Consider the following 27,359-nt stretch of genomic DNA (forward strand, 5'->3'; position numbering starts at 1 on the left):
GAGGTCGTATCTGCACTATAGAATATATTATAAATTATACCATGCATCCATTAACAAAATATACAAAGCCAACAGAAATACAGCTTAAGCCTGAGCATACATTATTAAATCCTAGTAAAAAGTAACCTAAACAGCATTTCACACTTCACATTTCAGTCTGCAATGAAGTGTTCCTCCTCAAACGTTTTAGTGTTTTGTTAATTTATAGAACACGTTAACATTCTAAGCATGAAGGTACACACAGAAAGAACATGTGTCCTGCTGGGCATCCCAGATCAGAGCAGCCAGCCACACCACGCTCAGAAATTTCACCAGCTACTGCACTTCATCCAGGTCCTTTCCTCCTCCTCGTTCTAGAGCAGGCATAAGCCAAAAGGTACTCAAAACAGAATGTGTAAGTTAAGGTGGGAAAAAACCCCAGTAGCTTCAAATTACAGAAAGATCGGTATCTGGTCCACAGCAGACAGTTGTACTGGGGTACAGACATGGGAAACACTGCAAAATAGTTCTACTGTATTTCAAAATAAACATTTAAGAGTATATCTTCCACAATCTATAAAAATAGGTTTAAAACAAAAATGGTATGATACATTTTTTTCTTCAATTATTTTAATGGTATCTTATCTCTAAGGGTATTATGTCTTAAAAAAAATTACTACTACTGATCACCTGGTCAGTCACAATACTGATCCTGCTTCAGCTACATTGTGACAAAACAGGAACACCTTAGTCTGAAGCAGCAGTAATAACATTTTAGGATCAGTGGTCTCTTATGCAGCAAGGGAAAAAAGTTTGCTTGAAAGTAAGAACGTAGCCAACACTGCTGTCACCTTCAGAGGACTGGACTCTGAAAAGTTATCTATGGATACACCACTGCACAGCAGTGTATGGTGCTCGTTTCTCGTGATTCTTCAGAATCAAATCTCTCAGCACATTTAGAAGGGAATTCTTAGATTTCCAAATTAAATATGGGCTTCCAAAGCAAAATCTTTGAGAAAAATGGATCCTACAAATGTGTCCATGGAAACACAGGAGCAGCTAGAACCATCACTGGAGACTTAAAACTGCTTAAGTTAACACATTTTTCAAACTATAACGTAAGTCACACAATCCCTACCTCAAGCACTCTTCCCATTCCTAAACTTTACCAGAATTTGTACTCCAATTCAGGTCTACGTTTCTACACATTCTTCAATTCTTCCACGTGGTATTAACAGAGTAAGAGGTTTGCACTAAACTGAAAAAAGATAGTGGTCAAATTGTTAGCATTTTTACAAAGAGCCTATAAAGAGCCTTAGAAAGGCCTTTACTACCCTTACACTCCATTTTTAACAAAATATTTTATGTAGGCTATATTTTCCTGTTAGAGATATGTTTTGCACTATCATTACTAGAGATGGTTCAATTGCTGCTGGTAAATCCACTCTCCTGCTTCATTCTGCTACAAGAAACAATGACTTTCCTGGTATTCATCAGTTTAACAGTGGTTACACTTTCAGACTTTTCAAAAGTTGTTTGATGGTTCAAGATGGCTTTTGTGTATGAGCAACCTTTTTCTTCCAAGAATCATTTGTAAGGTTTAAGTCTGTTACATTACTATCATGCATTGGACAAATCAATTACTAAATCATATCAGAAGAAATAACTTGCTGGTTGTGAGCATCTCTTGTAAGTTAGGCAAGACTACATTTTACAGCAGCATTTTACATTGGTTCCTATTCCAAAGCTTGTTAAAAGTCAACAAAACAAGTTTCCAGCTGCCTAAAAAAAAAAAAAAAAAAAAAAATCTTACACACAATAAAAGGGGACGTTCTCATCTGGGTGGAAGTTTAAAGCAATTCTACAGGATTCCCTGATAAAAGGATTCAGTATGAAATTAGAGACTTAAAGACTACTCATTTAACTATGAGGTCCAAATAACAGTTGAAATTCTGGTCTCCAATTCACAAGATGTTGTGGCAAGCACTGTTTGACATTTCCATGAGAAAAAGTCAAAAGCTCAGAGAAAAGCCAAAGTTTCAGTCACACCTCCAAACAGAAAGCAGCTGAGGAGCAGCCTGCTACTGTTGCAGTGTTTAATGAGTTTACTCAATGAAGACGATTCCTCCCTGCACCAGGAAGTTTCAGCACCTACTGCTGTACCAGTCACTGTTACTGATCTGAAGCAACTCAGTTACCACTTGAACCATGTTATTGTTGTGTTTCTTCAGCAGTCGCAGGTTTAACTGCCTGTCACAGAATCCCATCTCACACAGACTGGATAGCAGAGCGGTAGTGTGCTCTTCTGTAGCTGCAGCCTGCTGAAAACAAAAGGTAGTAAGCTAAGCTATAAAAAGATAATTTGTTTTTGCCATTTGAAGCAGTGGCCCTGCATTACACTGGAATATAATTAAGGCACAGAGGTCCTTTTGTCCACAATCAAGCTGTTTATGTTCACTTTCACTGTTCACTTACAAAGGTGAATTACTACTCTTACATGACAGAGTAAGAGACATGCTTCTATCCTCAGAGTATGGATTTCCCTGTCTGCTGGTGGAACAGCATACTTTAAAGGGATGCCATCAAGCTTAACATTTTACTGTTGCATGAAGTCCTATATAGAATATTCATACATTTATAAAACACAGACCTGTAATTTTAAGGTTGGCATTCTATGAATCTCACATAGCATACAGGAAAGACATTTACCTGTTCTATAATGGGTGGTCCGGCAAATAATGCTTTGTAGGCAGAAGCAGCAACTGACAAAGCTCCTTTAACTAGTTCTCCTGCAATGCTGCTTCCTTGAGGATATCTGCAGAGAAGTCGAGTATTACTTTAGGGTCAATAAAGCCAAGTGTTTGTTTCACATGAAATGCAAGTCTCTCCCTTTTGATGTGCCATCTGACATTTACTTCTTGTTGGAGAGAACAACCTATGATCCAAAGGAATCATTGCTGTTCGGGAATTGAGCTATCCAGGAAACTCATTCCTTCTTTCTTGATACCTTCTATTAAATTGTGGTCTTATGCTCAAGTGGATTAGTTTGCTTTCCATAACATGGCCGTTTGTAAAGAATTAAGTATTCTCACCCAGAAAAGTACATCTATACATGAAAGCTGTGCACTGTGACACATCCATTCAGGCCAGAGTAACTTCCATTTGTTTTCCATCAATTCTCAAGTCACTCAATATTCTGCTCAATGTTTTGTCTTATTCCTCCAGTCGCAGTATCTTAAGATGCTTAACTTTGTAGCTAACTTACAAAACCCCTATTTTAAGAATCCTGAGATTTTCCAGAAAAAAACCACAGAATTTTAGAAGGATTCAGCCTGAGCTCTTCATACATTTTTGCTTGCCAATTCTGCATCCTTAATATTTGTGTCCAAGTAGAAACCAAGATCTTATGAAAATATAGCATTATATAATTCAGCATATGTTTCCTTTAAGAAGGGAGGCCTTTCTACCAAAATACTGACTACATGAAATCTGTAAGCCAGTGCTTTTTCCTAGGTGCCTAATTTAGCAGTTCTTAGTTTAAAACAGCATTTGGGAAGTCACAGCTTCAGCTTCATTACCTTGGGTATTCTGAGCACTTCTGTTTACTAGTTAGAAATCCAGAAGATCCTGGTCCATGACTGTCTTCGCCACTGGGTTCTGGAAGAGGAAGAAAAAATATCATAACAACATGTCCAGTTAATGAGAAGATGAAGAGATGCAGAGATGCAACATGTACATAAATGTAAAGGAGTGAGATTCAGTCCAAAATTAATACTTTCAAGTTTAGTTATCCAGACACAAACTAGGTATACAGGATTCTCACTGCAGTCAAAACAATCAAAATAATTTCAGAAGTCATTTGGCTGATTAGTCAGTGGGTGTTTACTTTAACATGACATGAACTGCTGTCTGAGCTCCCAGTGACTGTAAAAATAGCTTAAATACATAGCTCATTAATTCCAGAGCAAGGTAATTTTCCAGATGTCTACAAATACTTCTGAGTACCCTCCTACCATTTCTAATTAATAGATGCTCTTAGCTGATCCACAAAGCCAATTATTTCTTTACTCAAATCTTCTCTATAGTAGAATTTCAACACCCAGAGAAAAACCCAATCATTACTTGATAGATTTCTGCTCTCCTCAAGAACAAGATGACATCAAATCCAATACTAGGCATAAGGAATAGGCAGTAACAACTGTGGATGCACCCTTCATTAAGTCCTATCAATACCTTCTCTTATTTGATTATGATGCATGGAAGAGATATTGTCTGAAGCAGATATGTTTGGTTCCTGGAAGACAGGATTCTGAAGAGATGCAAGACTCCTGAGAACATAAGGCAAAAAAATTACTTCTACTACTTTCATTCTACACGTACACACATAGGTAAGTCAAGATCAACAGACAGAAGAAAAAGCTTCACATGCTCCCTTCTTTCCCTCTCTTGCACTCACCTAATCAGCGAGTACAGGCTTTATAAGAAGTTGCAGGATTTAGGACATTCATTCCAGCCTGTGACAAAGCTTTTGTTCCAACAATTTCTGTTTGGACACTGAACTTTAGCGCAACACCCTGCAGACTCTACAGCAACACTAACATAACCATTTTGTTCTTGTCCAAGAAGCATACCTTTGTGTCTGGGGCAAGGTGTCCGCAACCTCTGGGGTTAGTGGTACTACAGCCAGTGTTTGTGAAGTTGCCAAAATATCACTGACACTGTGGATATGTGGCTGGCTTCCCCCTTCTGGATTCTCTGCTCCTCTTTCAGGTTCTCCTGTCTTTTCCAAACCAGGCTGGGAAAGAGCTGAACTATATATAGACTCCCCTAAAGGACGACTGGTGTCAAAGCACTCAGGGAGAATAATGATATAATCCTCTGATGAAGCAGAGGAGCCTTGACTTTGAACATCATCTTTATCATCATCTTCCTCTTCATCAGAATTGCTGATATCACTACAGGGGCTTACTTTCTCATCAGACAGTGGAAGGTCCCCTAACAGGGAAAAAAAAAAAGGTGAAGTATTAACAATTGTACATTTTGTATGGGTAACAGCAAAGTCAGTATTGTCCCAGATATAAAAAGCAAGTATTCAGAAACAACTGTAAACCTTTGCTGCTGGTATTAATGGTACCATTTTCTTTGTCTGTTGGGGGAGGGTGGGGGTATAGTGTGAAAGAGTAATAGATCTTACTGTTAAGCCTACGCAGATACGCTGCTGATGTTAGTGCTTATAACTAAAACAGGAATAAGAGCCACACTGAGAACTAAAACAGTAGTTTTCAGCTCCTAAGGTACATGCATCAGAAAGTTGAAAGCACTGACTTCAAGCTACATGTACAAAATATATTAAGCATGGCTTGTGCTTCCATATGAGCACTTATTTGAATACCCCATTGGAACCTTTATGTCTCAATTTTTTTTTTTTTAAAGCAGCTGTTAAACTAGCTGCTTGTTCAGAGTAGTGACACCAATTTTCTGATGTAATAATTACCATCTTCATCAGTTTCCTCGAACAGTATCAGATCTTTTTACACCTTTTTTTTTTTTTTGAAGACCTTATTACAGCTTTATCTTAAATTCAAACCTATTTTACTTACCACAGTCATTTTCTGTCATTGCCTCTGACTGATGAATCTTTGCTTCCTTTTTGGAAGTGGCATTAGTTTTTATCCTAGGAGATTCTTCGTTTATCACACTGCAACTGAAGGTGTCTTGCAATGTTTGTAAAGAGTCTAATAAAACAATCAGGAAAAACAATTAAAGCAATATCGCCACCTGCAGTGCAGGGCAATCTGCGGCCAGTATCTGCAAAAAAGTAAAGCCACAGAAGCCAGCTAAAGACAGTACTTACTCTGGAGGATTTTCTTTTTTTGTGGGGGCTTATGGTCAGGTGCAGCATCCAGGGTTAGAGAGCGAATTACAGTTTCACAGACAAACTGAGTCCCACTCATATCTTCTTCTCCTTCCTCCTGGTTCAATGGATGTTCAGTTTTCACTTTCACTACATAAGTATCTCCAGGAAAGCAGGCTTCCGTCATTCCTTTGAAAGGGAAACATAACAGATTATTTTAACACCACCACAAGGAAATGTAAGTATAAGGAGTATTTTTTAGGCTAGCCAAGGCTAATATTGACTCTATCTGTTAATTCTTTTTGCAATTTGAAAGATTTTGGAATTCAGTTCAAGTCGAATGTGAAAGTGATTGAGATGTATGTGGGCCACACCTGGAGTGTTTGAGTATAGTCTATAAAGGGCAATTGTTAATTCTCCCAACAATTCTAGTAGTCAAGACAAATCAAAAGAAGCATTTGTATTTTTGAATTCTACATATATTACGCTGCACCCTCTACAATCAGAAAGTACCATCAGACTACAGGTTTATGAGCCAAACAACTATGTTTTTCCACAGAAGGGAAAGACAGGAGTTAGAATTCTTTTTAGACATCAAGACTGCTGACTGCACAGAAGTGACAATATCCTCATCCCCTCACCCCCAAGCCCCCCACAACTACCGCTTACCAGACACTGGTTTAAATCCACTCCCCTCATTCTCCTCCTCTATCTGACCTAAGCCAGGTTTCTCCAGCAAGGGGCTATCATGTGGCAAAGGGGACATGCATGGAGTCATGTCTGAAAAACAAAGGTAGCAAAGATAATTGGCACTAAAGGAGTAGGAACCTTCCTCCAGGAGGCAACTTTTTAAGAAGTTACCCTTTTTTAAGGGATATTCTTCCAAGACTGAAGAAACCCAGTTATCTTACAAGATAATTTGGTGAAATAAACAACTAGCTTTGCATTACACTGGCACTGGTTAAGCAAAGAAAATGGCAGCCTTCAGTGTCTGGAATCTTATGGTCTTGGATATGTAAAGCTGAAAAGAAGCCAAGACTGAAAGCCACAAAGGACACAAAGCACTATCAAATATCTCCTCTAAGACTACAGCATGAATTAAAATGAAAAGACAGGAGAGCTGGGAAGACATTCTGGCCTGAAGAGCAAATAAGCCTTTTGTACAAGTAAGTTCAGCTTTTCATTGAGTAAACAGTTAACTCGGAATGCTAGAGACAGCATACAGAATATGAGAAGAACCTTACCAACAGGAGTATTGTGTGGCACTCGCTCCAATTCCTGCACAATATTAATGTCCAACAGCTCAAAGGACAGCAAATCCTACAGAAACACCACAGAGTTTTCATCAGCAAACCCTGAAATGGAATCTTATGCTGTACTTCCCAGCATCAGAGCCCATTAACTTACAAATAAGTCTATTCCACTTTGTTAGTTACTCGGCGTGATCTCAGACAGAGGGCAGTTTTCCCATAACGTACACCCACATCATAGAATATGGTACACAAATTAGGGCAGCAAGAGGCAAAGCTAAGTACTCCCTTGTTAGGGGCCAGAGAAAGACCCAAACCTGTGAGACTCTTTATTGAGAATCTTAGTCTGTCCTGCGCATACCTTCCATATAGTGACAGTCCCTGATACTAATTCAAGAAAATAGTTCTACTATATAAAATGCAATATACCCTTCCTGAAAATACAGTGGCTATTTTAGAGCTCAGAAACTTTTTATTCTTATGGATGTCTAGGTACCTAGGTATCAAACCCAAAGTGGTTTGTTTTATCTCTACCTGAATTTTAGCACTTTACCTGTGCAGTGAGGAGATCGACAGATGGGATATAAAATTCTCTCTCACTTGGCAGATTTTTGATCTTTAAAGGAATAGTTGGCAGAGGTATTTCAGCCTGCTCCATGATCTCACCCATCAGTTGAGCACCTGCTTCTGTCTTTAAGGAAGCATCCTGCAAAAGCAAAAAAATAACACCCCAGAAGCCCCTTAGGCAGGCAGCAAATAAAAGTTACATGAGATGTAAGGCGTGCATATTGTGTATAAGAACACAAGTAACTTGAAAAGAGATTTAATTCAACTCATTTTACAGCCAAAAGGACAAGACCTAACATAAAAAGAAATCCTGCAGTGTTTCAGTTCAATCAAAGAACTAGACAAATAGCTGCCACAGACTGATAACTAATCCCATGCCTGTCAAAAAGAATGACCATTTTAGAACTTACAAATGCAATAAAAGTTGTGTTTCTTTTCTATTAAAACTAAAAATTACAAGCAAACAACTAAAAGAATCCCCTGGAAATCAATATACTTAGGGATACTAAGCCATTGCACCAAACAATATTCCTTGCTCCTTCAACTACACAATTCAGAACTGCCCCAAATACCATACGAGTTACTTGCCTGTTTGGTGCTGGAAGCTTTATCCTTCTGACAGGAGTCAGAATCCTTCCAATTGCTTTCTGGATAGTCAGTAGCTGGGGAGGGATCCACAACAATACTGCACCAGATCCTGGGCCCAAACTGTTCCCCTCTGTGTGACAGTCTCCAGTGAGAAGTGTAAGTTCCTTCTATATTAGGAGCTACAAACTCAACTGAAACAGTTCCTACTTGTCCAGATGGAAGGGATGGCACTAACACATCTTTTTTTTCAGAAGATGCCAAGGTCAGATTTCCCCACATAAATTTCAGCTGAAATATGCAACAGAAAAAGCAAAAGTTAACTTCACAAGCTTCTCTGCAAATCGTGGGCGGTAAGGAGCACTTAAAGTTCCTCTGCTGAAAGTCCTTGTAGATACTAGGTATGGAGAAGAGAGGCTGCTAGTAAGCATTCTCACATTAGTCACTATCACCACAAAGTAAGAAGATACCCCCATCTTTCAACATGAACTCAGTCACTCACAGAAGAAAGGCTTTTTGAAGTCAGAAAAGGAACACACCTGTTGTAAACAGGGTTGAACTGTAACATAACAACACTGGAAGACACGTTCAGTGATGTTAATCTTGTCTGCTTTCCTCCTATAGTCTGCAGTTGTAAAGAGTACCTTGACAGCTCATTGCCCCAGAATTCCCAGCTTGTGAATTAACAGGCCAAATGAAATCCTAAACGGGTTCTGACAGAGAATTCAGACTCCTAATGCATACGAATATTACCTTCCAGAACTATTTTAGTGCACAAAAGTAATAGCAAAGTAAAGATACCTTTGTGTCTGAGCTCCATTCCACACTGCCAGTATTTTTCATTCGCCAGTGTTTGATAAACTTTGTTCCTGGTTGCAAGTGAGTCCCATCTGGCAAATTCTCATCCACAAATACTGCACTTAGTGTTGGGACAATTGCTTGGAAGGGTTGACTAGGACTCCTGGGATTGGGGGGGGAGGAAACAAACAAACAAAAAACTACACCAAAAACCACCAAAACTGAGGAAATCCTTCAGCTGCTATTTCACTGGCTAAAAACGGAGGAGGCCATTTAGTTTGGTTTTGTCTTTTATCCCTAGAAGTGTTTCAAAACTCTAACATTTTAGCTACTGTTTTCATCTTAAGTCTAAACACCACATAGCAGTTTGTTTTCCCTTACTTAAGGAAAAAAGAAACACATCAAAGCAAGATTTGCTTATTTGGAAGATTATTATCGTAATTACAGAACTCAGGTTTGACAGAGAAAAATTCACTGTTCTTCACTTGATTTGATTTAGTCTGACAGCACTTCAGGCTATGTTATTCTGTTAGAGAATGAAGTCATTATCTTTATGATGTTGAATAAAAAACATTGCACTATAGTCTAAGCACTAATGTCTTTTATTTGGCCTTACAAGCAACATTTTTCATCAAGATACTACAGTTTTTTCCTGAAAGGGGCTCAAAACTAGATTTAATCTAAAGCTTTACTGTTAATTTGGGCACACTGAGAGGGGACTGGTGAAGCAGCTTATATGCATGCCAACTTTAAAAGATCTAAAAAAAGAATTTGCACCTAAATTAGCATTGGTTTTGTTCCTGTAATACGCCTGTTCAGCAAAAAGGAAGCAAAGATAGCTATTTCAAGCTCCCCACAAATGTAAGTAACTGATTAATGTTAACTTGACTTTTAAATGCCCTAAATGGAAGGGATGAATTAAAGAAAATAGAACTATACAGGTTTTACACCTCTACATTCATAAAACCAAAGGGAATGGAAAACGCAAAGTGGTTGTCTGCAAAGGCTGCTGTCTAGTGAGCCTCAGCCCAAGATCACATAAAAAAAAGGAAAAAAGAAGGAAGAGCACTGAACATAAGCACACGGAATGTACTTGACTTTATGCAGAGACACTTAATATAGCAGGAAGATACAGACTTTTTTAAAAGTGACAGTAACGTTAATTTACACTGTATGCGCATGCATGCGTATATATGTAAATCCTAGGCATTCCCCTTCCTCCTAAATCTATACAAATCTGTAAGTTTCTGGTAATAACCATCAGTTATACTTTTTTCTTCTCCTACTCTCCTCCCAAGTAAAAACAGTAAAAACACTCCACCTTGCAAATTCTATTTAGACAAAGTTCTCACAGGGACAAATGATACTTTAAATGAGCAATTTCATAACCTTCCTCCTGTTACTTTAACTTGGTCTCATCACAAATACAGACAGCACAACTAAGAAATACTCAGCTAACATCTCTTACAGGAAGGTATTAGGCTGGAGACTCTCAGATTTCAGAGTAGGTGAGCCACTAGTTTCCAACACATGGATGGAGTTCCACAGATGAATTTTCCTGTGCAATTTTAGTTGCTTTTTGAGCTCTCGGACCTCTGCCTTTCGCTGTTTCTTCTCTGCTCGTAATCTTTGCTTTTCTGCCTTCAGAAATCTTTTGTCCATCTGTTTCTGGAGCCTGCAGAGAGAATAAGCCACGTTGTTACAATACATTAAATTGATTAGAATTTAGCTTTAACCAACACAGTCTTAGTCTCAAAGGGAACACTTCAGGAAAAGTCTCATGCTTCTAGACTGGAGACCAGATTATTTTAAAAGAACATCTTCATAGTTGCTTGTGAAGATATTTTGAATGGCTTCAGTGAAAGAGCAAACTTAAAGGCAGAGTATGCTCAAAGAAAAAGCAAGCTCTCAAAGTTTGCTACCCACCTATGACAAAATTCTGTCTTTTCTACTCTGTTATTAAAAACACGGTAAGATTCTTGACTTAAGCCATTTATAAGTATATAGCTATTTTTAGCTACTCACAATGAAATTTGAGTACCATTTCCATTTCTTGGTATCTCTAAAGCTAAAATAAAAGCTGAACATCAACCCCAATGCAGGTGTTTCCACTTTGCTATCAGGATAATCTTGTCAGGTACTGATGGGTGCCACCATTTACCTAACTTGCTCCAGAGTAGCAGGCAGGCGAGGTGAAAATTCTCCAAGGCTGTAGTTCTCAGCAATACATAGTACAGGTCTTCGCAGCTTTAACAAGACATGATTAGGATCGTGTGCATATGTTCCTGCTTCACACTGTTCACAGATATTGTAGGCTGGACAGAGGCTGCAAAGCAGAAGAGGCAGAAGGTTACCAAGAATTAATGCACTAGAAAAAGACACTGAAGGATAATTAATCTTTACATTTCTGCAGGGAAACAACTCCGTATCATACTACCATTGTAAGCAGAGCCTGCATGAAACAGAAGCTGGTTTTCTCTCACTTATACATCACTATTTGGAGCCATCTGGGACATCTAGATCAGTATCTCTCCTTGGCAAAACTGCAACACAGTTCTCACTTCCTTCTTGAATACACATTGAAAAAAACCTGATGCTTCCTTTAGCACAAGTGACTAATAATTGCTGCTGTAAAGGATAAAACTGAAATCCTGAATCCTGAATTTCTGGATCTGGAAAATCCTGAAATCCAATGCCAGAAACAGCATCATACTTATGAAAATACAGAGGATAAGTCAACTGAAGTATTCAGGGATGCAAAGCAGACTGCTCCTGCAGGAACAAGACTGGTAAAAAACAGACTGTCAGCTCCTGCCAGCAAGAAAAATAAACATCCAAAGAAAAACCCCTGTTGGCATTCCATTCACTGCTGCTGCCTAGTCCTAAAATACTTACCTTTACAGCAGCTGCCTCACTCAAAAACCCCACTTTTGCACCTCACTTAAGACACTCATCAAAACCTATTTCATATTATTAAACTGACAACAGTGAGATAATTAAAAAAAGCATTACCTGCCTTAAGTCTTATTGACTGTCAGAACTAAATAAAGGACTATTACAGACTGGTGGTTATAAGTTTTGCTTTTTTGTTTAGTTAACTGAACTGAATGAAACATTTGCCTTTACAATTACTGCATGTTATATGCAAAAAAAGGTAAAGCGTATTTAAGACTATAGCAAGTATTATAAAGTTCTCTCACTTTGTTTTAACAATCCCATTTTCTCAAAATAGTATTAATCTTGCTCTTACGCAGACAAGGTCTAGTCACCGCAGCACAGAACATAAGCTGTTTGTGAGATACATACTAGAGATTCCAAAACGTACAGCAAGCTGCAGGTTAGAAATCTAGAAGTCTACAACACCAAGACAGTTTCTCAGACTCATTCACATGCCTTACATGTTAGGCTTCCCACACTCCCATCTCTCATCATATTCTACCTGCACTGGTAGCGAACTCCAACAATACGGGCCTGGCAGTTGCAGCAGGAGATCAGCCAGTCACACTGGTTGCCATTCCCCGATTGGCTCGTTGAAGTTGGAGGTGCTGCTGTAATAGAGCTCTCAGAAAAATCTGGAGGCTGGTTGTGATGAACAAGCTTCTCGTATAGCTTCTGTTCCAGTTTCTCAACAGTTTCCTTAACTACTTGTTCCCTGAACTGGAAAAAAATTAAAGTAGTCATGGATGAGACCCACGTACACAGCTTCAAAAGCTGGATTATGCTGTCCCAAGTCTCCCAATCCATAAGTCATAAAGCAGCTCAGAATCCACTTCCCATCCCCCCAGCACATTCCAGATGAAATTAAACAAGCATCACATTCCTCAAAGAGGATTTGTATTTTAGAAAATACCAGCCCATAGGTTTTAACAAGGCAAATTAAAAATCATACATTCATGTTTACAATATTAAGGTTCTTCCATAACCTTGCACAAAGGGAACAAAACTAATCTGAGGCAATTAACACAACTCCCAACAAACCCCTCTGGAGTGTCTACGAAGTCCTGATTTTGTCCACCAGTGATGTTTTAAATACAACCATTAAGTTCCCCTATATTTAGTTTGTAGAAGAGGTGGCAAAGGAAGGGAGATGCTAGGAAAAAAAAAAAAGCTTAAAGACAAATGCATATACTATTGTACCACTGTACCTTTTAGTTTCAAGAACTCACTAGCTAATTAGTTTTTAGCATTCGTATCTAACTGCTTCTCAGAGATGTTTATTAGCTGTTCAAAACAAGTTAACATCCACATCTTATTAATCTATAGGTTATACTAATTGGCCTCCTGAAAGTATGTTCTTAAACTGAACAATCAAGAAAAGCAAGGTCATCAAATGCTATGCTTCAAAACTCAGAAAACCCTAAGTACTACCCTATTGAAACTGGTCAAACAAGAGCCTCCAACAGCAACACCGTACTTCATGTTCTCTCTCATCATGAGTACCCTGAAGTTCCTATGACTATCTGGAGTGCAACAAGGATTCTAGCATGGAAGCTACTTAAAACTACACTCAAACCAATCAAGTGCATAAATCAAACAATCCATTTTTGAGAAGTGGCACATATCAAACTTTTTTTTTTAAGGTAACACCTACACTGTACAGTCATAGTTAGACATCTAGTTTCCATTTATCACCACAAAAGCAAAGAGATTAGATGCCTAAATGCCCTTTAAGATGCTGGTCACAAGTACTGAGAGCAAGTATGATGAGATGTAGAGAGTTAGCATCACAGGTATCCTTTCCACCCACAGCCTCTTATATATTCCTTTAAGAATACTATAAGTCAGAAGAAAACACACTTACTGTTTCCAAGTAGCTAGTAAACCACCCTGGAGGATTTTCATTTGTTCTTCCTGTTCTAGTGTGATTTAACTTTTGCTGGGGAAAAAAACAAACAAAACACACACCACAGAAATAAGTCACAAAACTTAAGTATGCAAAGCTGCAAAAAAACTAAATACAGCAAGCTAACCACTTTCAAATAGCTGTCCCCTCAAGGATCTTTACAAAAAAAAAAAAAAAAATTTCAAGTTCTTCAGAACGCAGTGGGAAAGCAACACAAGGAAGCCACTGACATCTTTCAGGAAAGATTTCTGAATTACACAAAGCCAAAGAAATCAAGCCAAACAGAAGTTACTAGATGGCAATCAGGGCTTCAGGAGACCAATTGCTTTGTTTATCAAAATACTTAAGAACAGTCAACATGAAAGAATCTGTATTTCTAAATGCAGCATCAAAATATCCTCTTGAAGACTTTCAAACAAATTTTGTGAGCTTCAATGGGTGCAGGTAGCTGAAAATGAAGACCAACTTTTTTATGTATGGGTAAAGATGACAATCAGTCTATAAAGTGAGTTACACTTATGAATTCTTTGTTTTAATGAATACATAATCCAGCACTGCATCCTACCTGAATTGTCAGCTCCTTTTCATTTTTTAAGTCTTCCTCTAACGCCTGAGCTGGCATGGAATAGTGTGAAAGAGGTTTCTTCTCATCTTTAAGAGGTGCCAACTTTTCTGTCACAGTTTTTTCATGTAGTTGCAAAGAACAAGAATGTGAAGTTTCTTTCGAAGAAGAGTTTTCTTCATACACATTCATCTGAAGTTGATTTCCTTGTTTAACTGCAATCTAAATAACCAGTACATACAGACACCATATTTACTGCACTTACAGCCAACATACAAAATCCTGTAAAAAATACAGCACTACACTGCACTGGAGAGGTTGGGTAAAGACTAACACACACAAAACAAAAACTGAGTGAAATGCCAAGGTACAGTCAGCTGATAATCTATTCTGCTTTTCTTAAAGGGTACCAATATTTTATTAAAAAGTTTATTATAAGCAAAAGGTTAATTATGCAGATATTCTGCAAGAATTTTTCAATCTACAATAAAGCTGTTCATATGAGCCAGTAAACAATAGAGATTCTGTCCAGAAACTTACAGTAAATTTTAATTTATGTATTTTATATATAATATATAATTTAATTTATATATTTCCCCAATTATTGTCAGATTTGAAATTCAGATCACGAACAAAAAGTTCTTGAAATTATTAGTATTGTACAACTGAAATTTGAAGGAATGCAATTCTTATTTTGTCTAAGTAAAATTAACCGCTTATAAAGTAACTACACATTGATACCAATTAAAAGTTTTATTGCCAGAGAGTACAACATTAGAGTCTACATGGCAAGATTTTTAAAGGGATCCCACTAGAGCCCAGTATCTCCAAACATGGGATTACTGTTTAAGTGTTTGAGAAAACCAGTCATTTAATCAATGAATTGGCTGCTCAGGGCCCTGAATCACAACTGCTTATTCAACTAATTTATATGAATCAAGATCAGCCTGGGTGGAAAAAAATTGTAATAAAACATTCAAGCTAGTGTCCAAAGCTAGAAAACTGAGCTATTCTGATTTCCATGGGCCAGGTAATGCTGTTTTTTTCTCAGCTACACCAATTTTAGTTGGAGAAGGATGAACATATTGAAAAGAGTCAAAGAGAGTCTTTACCTTCAGAGCTTCTTCATATTCCTCTAAAGAAAAAGGAAAAGAAATGTGAATTTTCCCTGTCTCAAACAATAGAGGTACGTTCAGCACATAGTATTTAGGGACCCTTACATCAAGGAGTGTCTCCCATACCTTCTGTAAATTCTTTTAAAATAGTGCTACTGAAGGAAGCAGTTGTATATATGGCAACAAGCAAACATTCTCACAGCCTAGAGACTTAACATTCCACTAATTTAGTCATTTCCAATTTGTTCCTATGGATCAAAAACTCCTTCCTTCGGAAAGAATTTGATGCCCAACCATACATAAAATCCAAAAATCAAAAAGTAAGCATTCTCAACTGCTTCTCTAAAAACAGGAACAACAGTTGGGGTCTGTTTACTGATTTCACTTCAGTGAAGTAGCAGCTCACCTTTGCTATTCACAGAGACCTGCAAAGAGAAATAATAGTGAATAATAGCCACTGACATATTTTTGTGATTCTCTTAAAATTAACACGCTTTCAGAATAAGTGTAGTTTTATTCAGAGTTTCTAAAATACCACTCCTTCGCATATTTGTTATTGCTGCCGTGTTTAATCATCACTCAATGCTGTAGTGTTCTGGAGTAGACCATGTTCTTTATTAGATTTGAACAATAAGCAAGGTCTCTGGCCCCTACTAGCATCCAGAACAAGCGTGGTCTCATCTACTGGAAGTAAGCTGGTGCCGGTACTGCTGACTTGCATACAAGTACACAGAAGTTGGACCCAATCACTTTTAATGCCCAACATGAAACAGTTAACTGTTCTTTTGACTTAGATACAAGCCAAGCCCATCTTCTACAGGTGCTCATTTGTCAATTTTGCACATAGAAGTTACTAATACAAGAAGCTATTTAATCACTACAGCATTGCATGATTCTGAACAACGTCGACTCTATTAGTATTTGAAAAAGATCTTTAACAGATGCATCTATATATTTATATAGATACAGCCTAGAAAATAAGGGGAGAATCTTTCCCTGAAATGTTGCTGGAAGCATCCTGACATTTACCCTTCGGGAAAAAAATAAAAACAAAGATCCCCATCTCTGCAACTTAGTAGAGCTGCAAACCAAGTAGCAGAACACCAAGTTTGCAAAAGTTACATTCTGTTTGAGAGCTACATTCTACTCTAAATCTCTAGATAAACAGAAAGAATATGAGAGGGTGAGGTTATAACAAGCAGGAAGTTACTCAACAACAAGAACTGAAAGTAACCAATTTGTTTTCTGAGTCAGTAATCTGCTTGGAGATTACAGCATTTGCATAAAACAAGCAGAGGATTTGAAGTACACCAGATCACTGAAGTAAACATATGCTAGTGACAGGTGACCTACACTGTCCAGAGGAAGGAGTGTAGATTGAAGAGACAGGGCTTTACCACAGGTGCAAACACAAATAGTTACAACTACCTTATTCTGATAAAATGAAAAATAAAAAAAGTCCCTCAACAGAAGTATTCATCCCTCAGAGCATGTAGAACCACCGGCTGTTTCCATGGGGTGGGAAAAAGAAAGGCAGTGGCTTCTAAAAAAATATTTAAAGTATGCTACATTAAGAGTGAAACCACAAGATTAATAGCTATTTTCTTATCAAAGGGGCAAAAACATCACCTCTGATCCACATAACAGACACTCCTGAAGGACCCACTACAAATTATCAAGAGGCAGAAAGGTTCACACCAGTCACATTTCAGTAGACCTGCTAGGAGCATGGGGGATATTTTACCTCATCATTATCCTCATCAATGTATTTGATCTGAATGTTGTCCACATCAAATGAAACTTTAACCTGTAAGGAAAAAAGAACACAAAACCACAATGAGACAGGACTACAGATGTTTTCAGTTAATCATGATTATTAATAGTGTAAAATGTTTTAATCCTTCTGCCCTTCCCTTCAGTTTCTCAGTTGAAACAAATACTTGTTTTACAAAATCCATTTTTCTGGAGTTGAACAACTCTGCCCAGTGCCTTGCCTCCAGCATTTACTAACCTGTTATAATGAAAAGAAAAACACTCATTTCTTTCATGTTTCACCTTCCCTAGTTAATGTTTACCCCAAAATAAATAATAATCTTTCCATTACAAGAGGACTAACTCAGGGTTAACAAACTCAATCATGGTAAACACTGCAAACGATCACTGAATGCTAACTTTTACATTAGAAAGCACCAGGAAGACAGCTCACAGAGGTGAGCAGCCTTTTTTCCACAAACCTATTTGTGTTTTAAGAAACCAGGATTAATTCAAGTACTAAAAAGAGCAAAGTATGTCATTCTACTACTCACTGGCTGATGCACTGTACATCTGAATATATAAATCCATTATAGAGATCAGAATGAGAAGAATAAAGCTGAGCAGCTATTTTGTATTTTGCATTAATAGACCAGAACAAACAGCATCAAACGAACCATAAACGAAGGCCGTTGTTTCCCTATGTTGTGTAACAGTCTTTGAGGCTCACGTGCATTTTTGTTTCGTTTACCTACACAAGCTGTATTTTTCCTCAACAGAAACTCTCTCTGAAAAACTGCTATATCCAAGACACATTCTGCTGGCCTGGACCTAACAGAAGAATGCTAGCAGCCTTAGAAGACAGCAGACGGCTGGGACTTACATAGCACCACAAGAGCACAATGACATAGCTACATACATTCTGCAATGAATGTGCTACAGGAAGGTTCTTACAGTGACATATGCCAAATTAATTTTGGGAGTGCAGCGAGAGAAACAACTCAGCTTATCAAGAAGAAACTGTGGTCTGTATCTACATTGTCTAGTACCACAAATTGTTCCCCTAAAACTCAAGCTACAACCAGAGATCGGGTTACCCCTTATAAACACCAATGTTTAACAATACATTAAAACATAAGAAAGACGCAGTTTAACTGATACTACCTTGAAACAGTAACTCACACAACATAGTGCAGAGACACACAGTGGTACTACCTTGATTAGAGAAACATTATTGTAGTAGAACACCACACCTTGAACAAACACACCCTCACTCTCAGACTACTTAAGATTAAGGGCAACACCATGCTTACACAGCAATCTGCTTCCAGCTTTGATGCAAGCAGGATTCTGACTAGTTCAGACATTCCTGAAGGATCTACTTGCCAGAAAGTATTTTAAGCCTGAACTAGTGCCTCTTCTAGAAGACTGAAATACCATGAGTGAAGATAATGCAGTTCAAACTTTGAATTTGAGTCATTCACAATGCAAGAACCTCCTACAAGGTACACTGGAATACGTTAGCTAAAAAAAGATTTGAAAGAGAGAAAATAAAATACTGGCAAGATCTTTTAAGATGCAACTTAGAGTAAGCTAAGAAAAACAGAACAGTTGCTACAGAATAATTAAAAAAACAAATAAATCACTGCAGCTTCATCATAACCAACAGAATCCTTACTACACAATTTTAACCTCAGCTGATACAGGAATTTTCACTAAACAGCACTGGAAATAAACATCCAGACAAAAACTATTCAACATACCAAGTGCACAATATACAGACCTTCAGAAGCAACTGTCTACACATGCATGGCCCACTAACAAAAACAGTTATATCCAAACTAGCACACACAAGGCACCAGGAAGCAAAAAACCAAAAAATGTATATTAGTGACTCAGTACCCCAGAGAGCAAAGACAAATCTTCAGGAAAATGTTCTATAAGCAACAGAAGTGTTACTTCACCATATCTACTTGAATGAGTAGAAGAATGGGCAATAGGAGGAACAGACTGCACTTTATACGGGTACAGTGCCAAAACCAAGTATCCATAACTGTGAAAAAGAGCAAAGGACACAACTATGGCCACCTGCTCACACAGAAAAACAAGCGACCTATAAGAAGCTTTATCCAAAAACAGTTTTTTCACGCCACTCTAGGTAACAAAAGTTACTGTTAACGCTAAAAGAAAAACCGAGACTGCAACAGAATAAACCACCACTTCTAACAGCCTGTGAAATGGGGGACACGGCTTACGATGCCAAGAGAGAAGACGCTGGGCCCCCGGAGAGGCGCTTACACCCCCAGCGCCTCACCGAGACGGCTCCCCGCGGCTGCGGCACCGCGGCTACGGCTGCGCTGCCCCGCGGCGGGCCCTCCGCTCTGCCTCCCGCGGCGAGGCGGGACGGGACGGGCAGCGCTCACCATGGCTTCCACATCCGCCCACGTCGTGTGCGCCGAGTCTGATACCAGGAAACTCTGGGCCTCCCCACGGCAGGTGACGCGGAGGTTCACCTGCGGCTCCATGCCGCGCTCCTGAGGAGGCAAGCGAAGCCCTGACAGCCGGCCCGACAATCCTAACATGGCGGACCGAACGCGACCAGCCCCGCGCCCTCCGCGCAATGCTATTGGCGGTCCCGCCTGCCATTCATCCTCCCCACCGCCCTGGTTGGCCGGCGGGGGCGGGGCTAGACACCGTGGAACCACAACAATAAACAGAGCCGGGGAGCGCGCAAGCGGGGGCACGCGGCGCGCCGCCAGCAGACACGCACTTCCGCGGCTGCGCCGGAGCTCCCACAATACGCCGCGCCAGCCCCTGCGCACTCCGCTGAACTACGTGCGGCGCGGTCACGCGGCAGCGGAAGAGCCAATCAGCCAGGCACTTCCCTGCACCGCCCTGCCGTGGCAGGGGCGGGAGCGTCACGGGACAGGAAGGAGCTAATCAGAGGACGCTTCTCGGCCCACGTGGGGCGTCCGGGGTGTAGGATTGGCTGCTCCGGTGCGCCGTGTTCCGGGGCAGTGGAAAGGGCGCGAAATGTGATGCTGCAGGGAGGCTCCTGAGGGCGGGTGAGTAGCTCTGCGCCGGGCGGCCGCGACTTGTCTTTGTTTCTGTCTCGGCAGCGTCCCGGTGGGCCGCACCAGCGGCGACCGGCTCTCCCTGCGGCGGCAGGGCGGTCTGGGCCGGGCGGCCGGAGTGCGGCGAGCTGGGCGCTGGGCCGCTTCGCTTATAGGCCTGCTGATAGGCCTCGCTGCAGGGCCCGTCCCTGCTCCCGAGCTGCCGCCGCGTAAAGGTCAAGGGGTTTCTCTTTGTTTTCAGGATTTGCTATGCTTGCTGTAGGGTCTTACCTGTGCTGGTTGGTGTAGGCAGGGTCCTTTGTGTAAGCATGTCTGCTGGCTCCTTTACATCCTTTTCCACCTAGAAAGCTCCTCTTTTTCGCTGTTTTGCTTGCGTGTACCCTTGCTGAGTTTTCAGTTTGCCCCTTTGACTATAAGAGACCTGACAGGTTTTAACTCTAAATACCCAGTGTAAGAACTCCACCAATGCTGTAAAGCCTCTCTCAAGAAATAGCAGCTAAGTATTCGATACTGTTCAGCATGTTATAGAAAAGCCATACAGGAGAAAACATGGTCACGGGATACAACAGATCAGAAACAAAGCTGATTACTTTTTTTTTTTTTTTCTGTAGAGTAATTTTGGACGTGAAGGATGGACTTCTCAGTGATTGCTATTGGAGATGTACAAAATGTGCTTTCAGCTATGCAGAAGAACTTGGAGTGCCCAATATGGTATGCCAGGAGAATAATGTGAACTCCATATTAGTAATATTAGTATAGTTAATGAGTCTTTTGTTTTTCTCTTTTTCTTTTCCTTTCTTTTCAAATGCTTTGTCAGTTCTATGGGTTATCAGAAAACAAGAAGAATTGTATTTTAAGGCTAAGCATATTGATGTTTTGTAAGGCTCAAGTGAGAAAGTGCAAGACAGAACCTGTATTTTGCTGTTATGTTCTAGTAAATTTTGCTTTTCTATTATAACCTAAATGTGTCAGTCCTCTATCCAGTTAAGAAAAAAATGTAACTGATTGGATTAGAGTGTTGTTTGTAAAGCAGCCTGGATCTTTGTCCTTTGTCTCTAAAAGGTAAGTCTGTAGTTCTTTAATGCAAACAACTGCTGAAATAGCATAGGTTCTAGTTAAAGCCTAGACACCTAGAATGTCTGATAAGCTTTTGAAAGACTCCTGCTTCCATTGAATCAAACTGCTGAAGTTTATTTTGTCTATGGTGGCAAATGTTTTTAAATCCTTACATTTTAAATCCATTTGGAAAGATTTTACTTTACTGCCATTGGAAAACCAAGATAATTTCTGTCTTGGTAATAACACCTATTGCAAAGGCACAGAGCCGGAAGCATAGAATGTCTGTAGCGATACGCAGAAAAAACTTTCATCCAGACTTTTCTGAAGAAGCAGCATGCTTTTTGCTGAGGCATCGCCATGGGATGGTTGGCTTGGTTATTCATTGACTTAACAAACAATGTTACAAGAGCTAGAATGGAAACTATTTCCTACATCTGCTGTTCTTTATTGCATGTGGAATTTGATGGAATAATGAAATATCTCAGAAAGTGGTCTTACACAGTCTGGTACTGCTGATTGATGGGAGGAAGCTGACTTCAACATGGAATGGAGGTTGTCAATGTCTACTTTTTTTGTATTTGTGCAACAAGGATCATGGAAGTGTGTACTGTTTAGCTTAAATAGCAAGACACATTGTGAATGGCAGGTCAAAACCAGAATTTTAATGCACCTAGCAGTTTTGTTGGTAATTATTAACTGCGCAGAAGGCTGTGAATATGGTGAGGTTGGGCCTGTCTCGCTTTATTTCCATATGTGACATTAAGGCATAGAGGTATAATCTTTCTTTTCTATTATGGCAAAATATTAAAACATCCCAAAATATGAACGAATGAGATTGGGGAATGAATAATATATGCAGAAGTAATGCTGAGGCTGCTTTTGGCTCTTGGTGTATATTTTGCTATAGGCACAATTTAGACTGTTCTGCAATAATAGTGTTATATTTGTTTTGGCTGTTTTCCTCCAAGTTATGTTGTTGTGGCGGTTTAATTGGAAACATTATATAAACTTTTGTACATACAACTAGATTGTAGACAGAACACAATCACAGAGAGGCTTCATTATGTACATACAAAGTCTATGAAACTCATGAAACCTTTCTTATGTAACTAGGGTTTGTAACACAATGTGTGCCTAAATTAGAGCAGTATTTTTTTAAATGATTTTTTGTTTGGTTGGTTTTAGTATGTGTTCAAGGTAGATTATATTTTAAGGTGAGTTGAACAAGTGAATTGGTTAGAGCTTTTCTGAAAGCCTTAGTATCAAGTTAAATGTTAATTTTCACACTGTGCTAGACAGGCATGGGTTTAGAATAGAAAACCGGGGGTGGGGGGAGGAATAACTTAAATATTTGTGTTGACACATCTGTGCGTTTGGTTTATACAAACATAGTAAGAGTCTAGTGGGCTCCTGAACCCAACAGAACTACACTGTCCTTTAGTCTTGTCACAGGAGGTCAGCATTGAAAAAGAAGACTTTAGTGTCCTAACACCAAGTTTCCTGCTCTGCTGAACTGGGGTTTCCAGAAAATGCTGTCTTTTTGCCAGAGACAGGCAAAGATTGTGAAGAGCTAGTAGATACGCATATATCGCATAATGACAGTAGTTGAGTACCTGGTTCTCAAAATGAAAAACTGTCAAATCTGTCCTACTTCCCCACCAAGATTTTTATTTCTTTTTTTAAAGTTCAGAAAAGTGACTGTATTTCTGAATCTTATTTTGTTGCTCTTATTTTATATGTAACTTCTGTGTTGTTGTTTTCCTTCGTTTTTCTTTTTGTAGCTTGGATGTGGTAGAAGAGCCAGTTTCAACAAAATGTGATCACATATTCTGCAGGTAAGTTTGAAAACTTGTGATTGCAATGCTTAGTCAATCTGTTCTTATTCTCCATGTATACTTCTTTTCTTTAGTGCTAATGATGTATACTGTGTTTTGATAACTTAAACGTGTAGCTATTTTAGGGGAAAAAATCAATTCTGGATAAGAAATAACTGCAGTTTCACAGATGTGTTAAAGGGGATCGATTAATTCATCGTAACACCAGAACGAGAACGCAGGCATTCAGCTTGATAATGATGGATTTCTACTAAGTGGTGCACGCCTAGGCTCAATTTTAAAGAAAATAAAATCCTCCCTTTTGTTACCATTGTGATTATTCTTTTTTCCTAGGTTCTGTATGTTCAAACTCCTCAGCAAAAAGAAAAAAGGTGTGATACAGTGTCCTCTATGCAAGACTGAAGTTACCAAGAGGTAATGCATCTTTGGAAGTTGGCTTGAGGATGAGAAGTTTGAACTCTAAGGACAAGTTAATAATTGTCTTAAAAATGTCTCAGCAGAAGTCTGAAATAAACAAGAAAAGGTGGTCATTAAGTAAACTGTCAGTTTCTAAAGGAATAACTCTTTAGTGCCTTACCTCAATATAAACTTTTTTCAAGTGATCGCAGGTGAAGACACCATTCTTAGCAAATATTTGTGCTATCAAGTATAGACTGTATTATTGTTCAATCATTACAACTAGTTTCTCTGTGCTAAACCTACGTGAGAAAAAAAAAAAGAAATTTTCACTTTGTGATGGTTTTAATTCCCGTAGTGATGGTTGTTTTGGGGAATTGTGTTCTTATTCCTTGGCAACAATTTCTCATTGTCTCATCTTCCACTTTGCAGTTTTACTCCTTTTTTTGTTCAGCCTAAATTCTAGGAGAACTATTAATAGTTTACCTGTACATTTGTCTTAAAACAACTCATGTGGTGATGTAATTTCAGAAGTCTGAAAGAAAATTCCAGATTTAAGCAACTAATTGAAGGATTGTTGGAAACTATCCATGCATTTGAGCTTGACACTGGAGTAAAATGTAAGTGTTGTGAATGTACGCCCGCCCACTTTTTTTAAAAATAAGATTTAGACACTTGTATCATAATTATTTGCAGGGTATCTCATTTACTGAGCAATACTCAATACATGAAGAATTATCGTAAGTTTTTTATTGGCTAAGTTGGATAAGAAGCATAAGTTCCATTAAGTTCCCAAGGTTTTCCTAAAATAACCTCTTGAACAATCTTAAGGGTTTTTACTGTGCATTTGATGACTCCGACCAATCTTATTTTCAGTTCCTGAAATACGGATGAATGTGTATCAAATAATCTTTAATCTATAACTGTGTTGCAAAGACAGTCTTAGAGCCTGAATTAGCAAGTGCTATAACAGTGTATGTTAGTTTGTCCCATTCAGATATATCCTTCTGGAATCCAAATTTATCCTTTCTAGTACTCAGTAAAGGGTACTGGCAAGTCAGACACATGCTTGTTTATATTTTGGGAAACAAAATATGGTTGTTGGGGGTAGGTGGTGGTTTGTGGGTTTTGGTTTGGTTTTTTTCTTAGTATATTGTCCTATAAAAACTAGACTTTCTTTTCAAATTCTTTTTGACTTGTTCAGTCATTCTAAAATCACTAGTATTAGATCCTGTTCTTGCTAGATTATCCATATAAGCAAAATTGGTTGGGAAAATTAGTTGGCAAGATCAAGATTTTACTTAGTACTTGAAGAGTACTCGTAAAGAACAATCAGACTAATCATTCAATCAGATTTCTTTCTTTGATAATTGTATTTTAGCTGTATATGTGCTAGTTGCATAGGGTCTATGCAAGGCTATTTTATTAATATATAATACCTGTTGTCATGCCCAGTGTAAGAAAATATTTTTGCTTTTTTTTTTCCTGTTAACATTTTTCAGTGTTAAACAGTCATCGCTTTCCTAAAACATCCACAGAGGCCACTGCTGCTGAGTTCCTGTGTAAGGAAAGTTCTGTCATCCAAAGTAAGGGCTTCAGAAACAGGAAAAAAATTGCTAAAGAAAATGGACAAGAAAACTGCACCTTGGTATTTTTTTTCCCCAATTTACTTTTGTGGATTGTTTAGTGTTTTATTTGGAATGTGTATACATGCATATACATAAATGAAAGGAATAGGAGATTTTGGGTTGCTTTCAGATCACTGTTTGACTTGAATATTATTCCAGACAAGGACATCTAAATATTTTTGTCTTCTTAACCTACTTTAAAAAGTTGTTTCCATAAAATGACCTGAACTTAAAGATTATATTGGCATAATATGGTCTGTTACTGAAACTAGGGTTGAAAGCTTTTTTGTATTGCTTGTTTAATGAGGCTGTCTAATTATCGGTAGGCTTTTTACTTTTTTAGTGGTAAGACCATGAATATGTCTTAAGAATTCTTAAGACATTACCCAACTTAGGGCGATTGCTGTGTGTATGAGTTTGTTCATGGTGTGTTGTTTCTTGTCTCATCTGCTTGATGCTGAATAGAATGTTAAGTAGGATAAAACTGTTAATGATTTGAGCTGTTAAATGCATGATAATTGTTTCTATGAACACATTCCATTACTGATATTAGTATGATAAATTACATGTATTGGATTTTTGTATAGAGGCTGCCAATTTAAATACTTAGTTCATATGTATTGCCCCCCCCCCCCCCCCCCCCCCCCCCCGTAGTTTAAATAAGTAGGCTATTTCCAAGAAATAAGTAGTAATGTTATAAATAACTATTCCTTTCTATTCTCCTGTCAGCAGGAAGCTAATGTGGATCCACAGCTTACAGATACCAGGGTCAAAAGGTGTCCCCTAAGAAACAAAACCCAGAAATGTGACTCTGAAAAAGGGATTTGTATAGAGTTTGGTAAGATCTGTTGTAGATCCACGCTGGTTGAGCTTATGTATAATGCTTGCTAAGTAACAAAAGGTGATGAAGTTCGAAGTCTTTATGAACATTAAATTTTCCTTAACATCCAAAATGAAAACAAAGGGACAAATGATGGTCAATTCAAAGTTGGGAAATCAAACGGTTTTTTACATAATTTATTCTATTGTAGGAAATAACGCTGCTGTAGTAAACCTTTAAGGCTCGGTGTACAAGATCCAAAGAAGAGAAGATACGTACAGATGTGAAAAAAGTTATAGTTGCTGTAACTAATGATAACTACTGTTTTCTAAAGAATATTAAGCCTTGTCACCAGTGCTTGAGGCTCTAGTTAATAACTGGAGATAAGAACGAAATCTAATTGAGAAAAGAATATTTCATTTCTGTCTATCCTAGCTTTTCAGAACTTCCTTTTTATCTGGTGCTGACTGCTGAGAGAAACAAGATAGATGCTGTGCATAGTTTATTTTCTCCCTGTTCCTTCAAGGAAAGAATTGCTCCTTTTAACAGATAGTGTTCGTTGCCTCTCTTTTTCCTTATTGCTTCTGCCAAGATCAATCAAAAGATCTGAGACAGATATTTGAATGTATTGCTCTGACTTCCAGCTCAAAATTCTAAATACTAGTAGCTGTTTCATGTATAAATTTAGAAATTAGAAAGTAACTCTCAGCTAATTAACTCTGTTACCAGTCACTGTATTTAAACAGAATTTTATGCTGGAGCCATGTAGATATTCATACATAGAAATCATTATAATTAGATAAAATACTGCACAACTGAACTTGATTACATCTGATAAAAGTTGAAAGCATCTACCTCTAGAAAGAACTAATCATGCATGCTTCTGTGATAACAAACACTGAATCTGGCAAGTCATCTTTCTCTGAATCATTTCAACCAGAGTAACAGCTGATTTGTTTTTAGGCTCTGATTCATCTGAAGAGTTTTTTAAACAGGCAAGCAATACTGGGTAAGTAAAGGTGATTAAGGAATTCATATTTTCTAAAGACAGTAGTTCAGTATTCTCATTCCTATGTTTTAGTTTCTTAGCATAGGACTGATAGAATTCTTTAAGCTGACAAGTGATTTTCAACTTTGAGGGCATCAGGGTAGAATGGGTAGCTGACTCCCATCATTTTGTCATATAATATGCTTTAAAGCTCTTTTCTAAATGTTTTGTTGCTTACACAGACATTAGATCTT

At 38.5% G+C, this 27,359-nt stretch overlaps 2 protein-coding genes across 13 annotated transcripts in view; one reads left to right on the plus strand and one right to left on the minus strand.

The window, feature by feature from the left end:
* Positions 1-7: 7 nt before the first annotated feature.
* NBR1 (NBR1 autophagy cargo receptor) lies at positions 8-20,055 on the minus strand. 5 transcript variants are annotated; one of them, XM_075522919.1, is made up of 21 exons: positions 19,729-20,055; positions 17,298-17,360; positions 15,960-15,978; positions 15,551-15,573; positions 14,442-14,630; positions 13,835-13,909; positions 12,473-12,690; positions 11,195-11,359; positions 10,502-10,708; positions 9,037-9,196; positions 8,239-8,526; positions 7,637-7,789; positions 7,078-7,153; positions 6,503-6,613; positions 5,834-6,022; positions 5,580-5,714; positions 4,611-4,974; positions 4,213-4,307; positions 3,558-3,636; positions 2,689-2,794; positions 8-2,300 (listed from the first exon to the last, which is right to left on the minus strand). In XM_075522919.1, the coding sequence occupies exons 1-21, from the start codon at positions 19,885-19,887 to the stop codon at positions 2,124-2,126; spliced, it is 3,051 nt and encodes a 1,016-aa protein (XP_075379034.1). In that variant the 5' UTR covers positions 19,888-20,055; the 3' UTR covers positions 8-2,123. The 5 variants fall into 5 exon arrangements, with proteins under 5 accessions (XP_075379034.1, XP_075379038.1, XP_075379035.1 ...); XM_075522923.1 differs by having other exon boundaries at positions 14,442-14,660; positions 19,729-20,053; XM_075522920.1 differs by lacking the exon at positions 14,442-14,630 and having other exon boundaries at positions 19,729-20,054.
* Positions 20,056-20,142: 87 nt separating this feature from the next.
* Positions 20,143-27,359, plus strand: part of BRCA1 (BRCA1 DNA repair associated) — a 59,830-nt gene continuing 52,613 nt past the window's right edge. For 5 of the 8 annotated variants that reach the window (XR_012778620.1, XR_012778621.1, XR_012778619.1 and 2 more), the window contains exons 1-8: positions 20,146-20,370; positions 20,993-21,090; positions 23,220-23,273; positions 23,607-23,687; positions 24,201-24,289; positions 25,172-25,317; positions 26,027-26,135; positions 27,081-27,126. Coding sequence is in view for 4 of the 8 variants with exons in the window: in XM_075522914.1 (XP_075379029.1) it covers positions 21,011-21,090; positions 23,220-23,273; positions 23,607-23,687; positions 24,201-24,289; positions 25,172-25,317; positions 26,027-26,135; positions 27,081-27,126 (605 nt within the window). In the remaining 4 variants the exon portion in view is untranslated. Of the gene's footprint in view, positions 20,371-20,457; positions 20,595-20,992; positions 21,091-23,219; positions 23,274-23,606; positions 23,688-24,200; positions 24,290-25,171; positions 25,318-26,026; positions 26,136-27,080; positions 27,127-27,359 lie in introns of those variants that run through there. The other 3 variants (XM_075522917.1, XM_075522916.1, XM_075522915.1) reach the window with 3 other exon arrangements.

The sequence above is a fragment of the Mycteria americana genome, chromosome 22 (assembly GCF_035582795.1).
Source record: "Mycteria americana isolate JAX WOST 10 ecotype Jacksonville Zoo and Gardens chromosome 22, USCA_MyAme_1.0, whole genome shotgun sequence".
NCBI lineage: Eukaryota > Metazoa > Chordata > Aves > Ciconiiformes > Ciconiidae > Mycteria > Mycteria americana.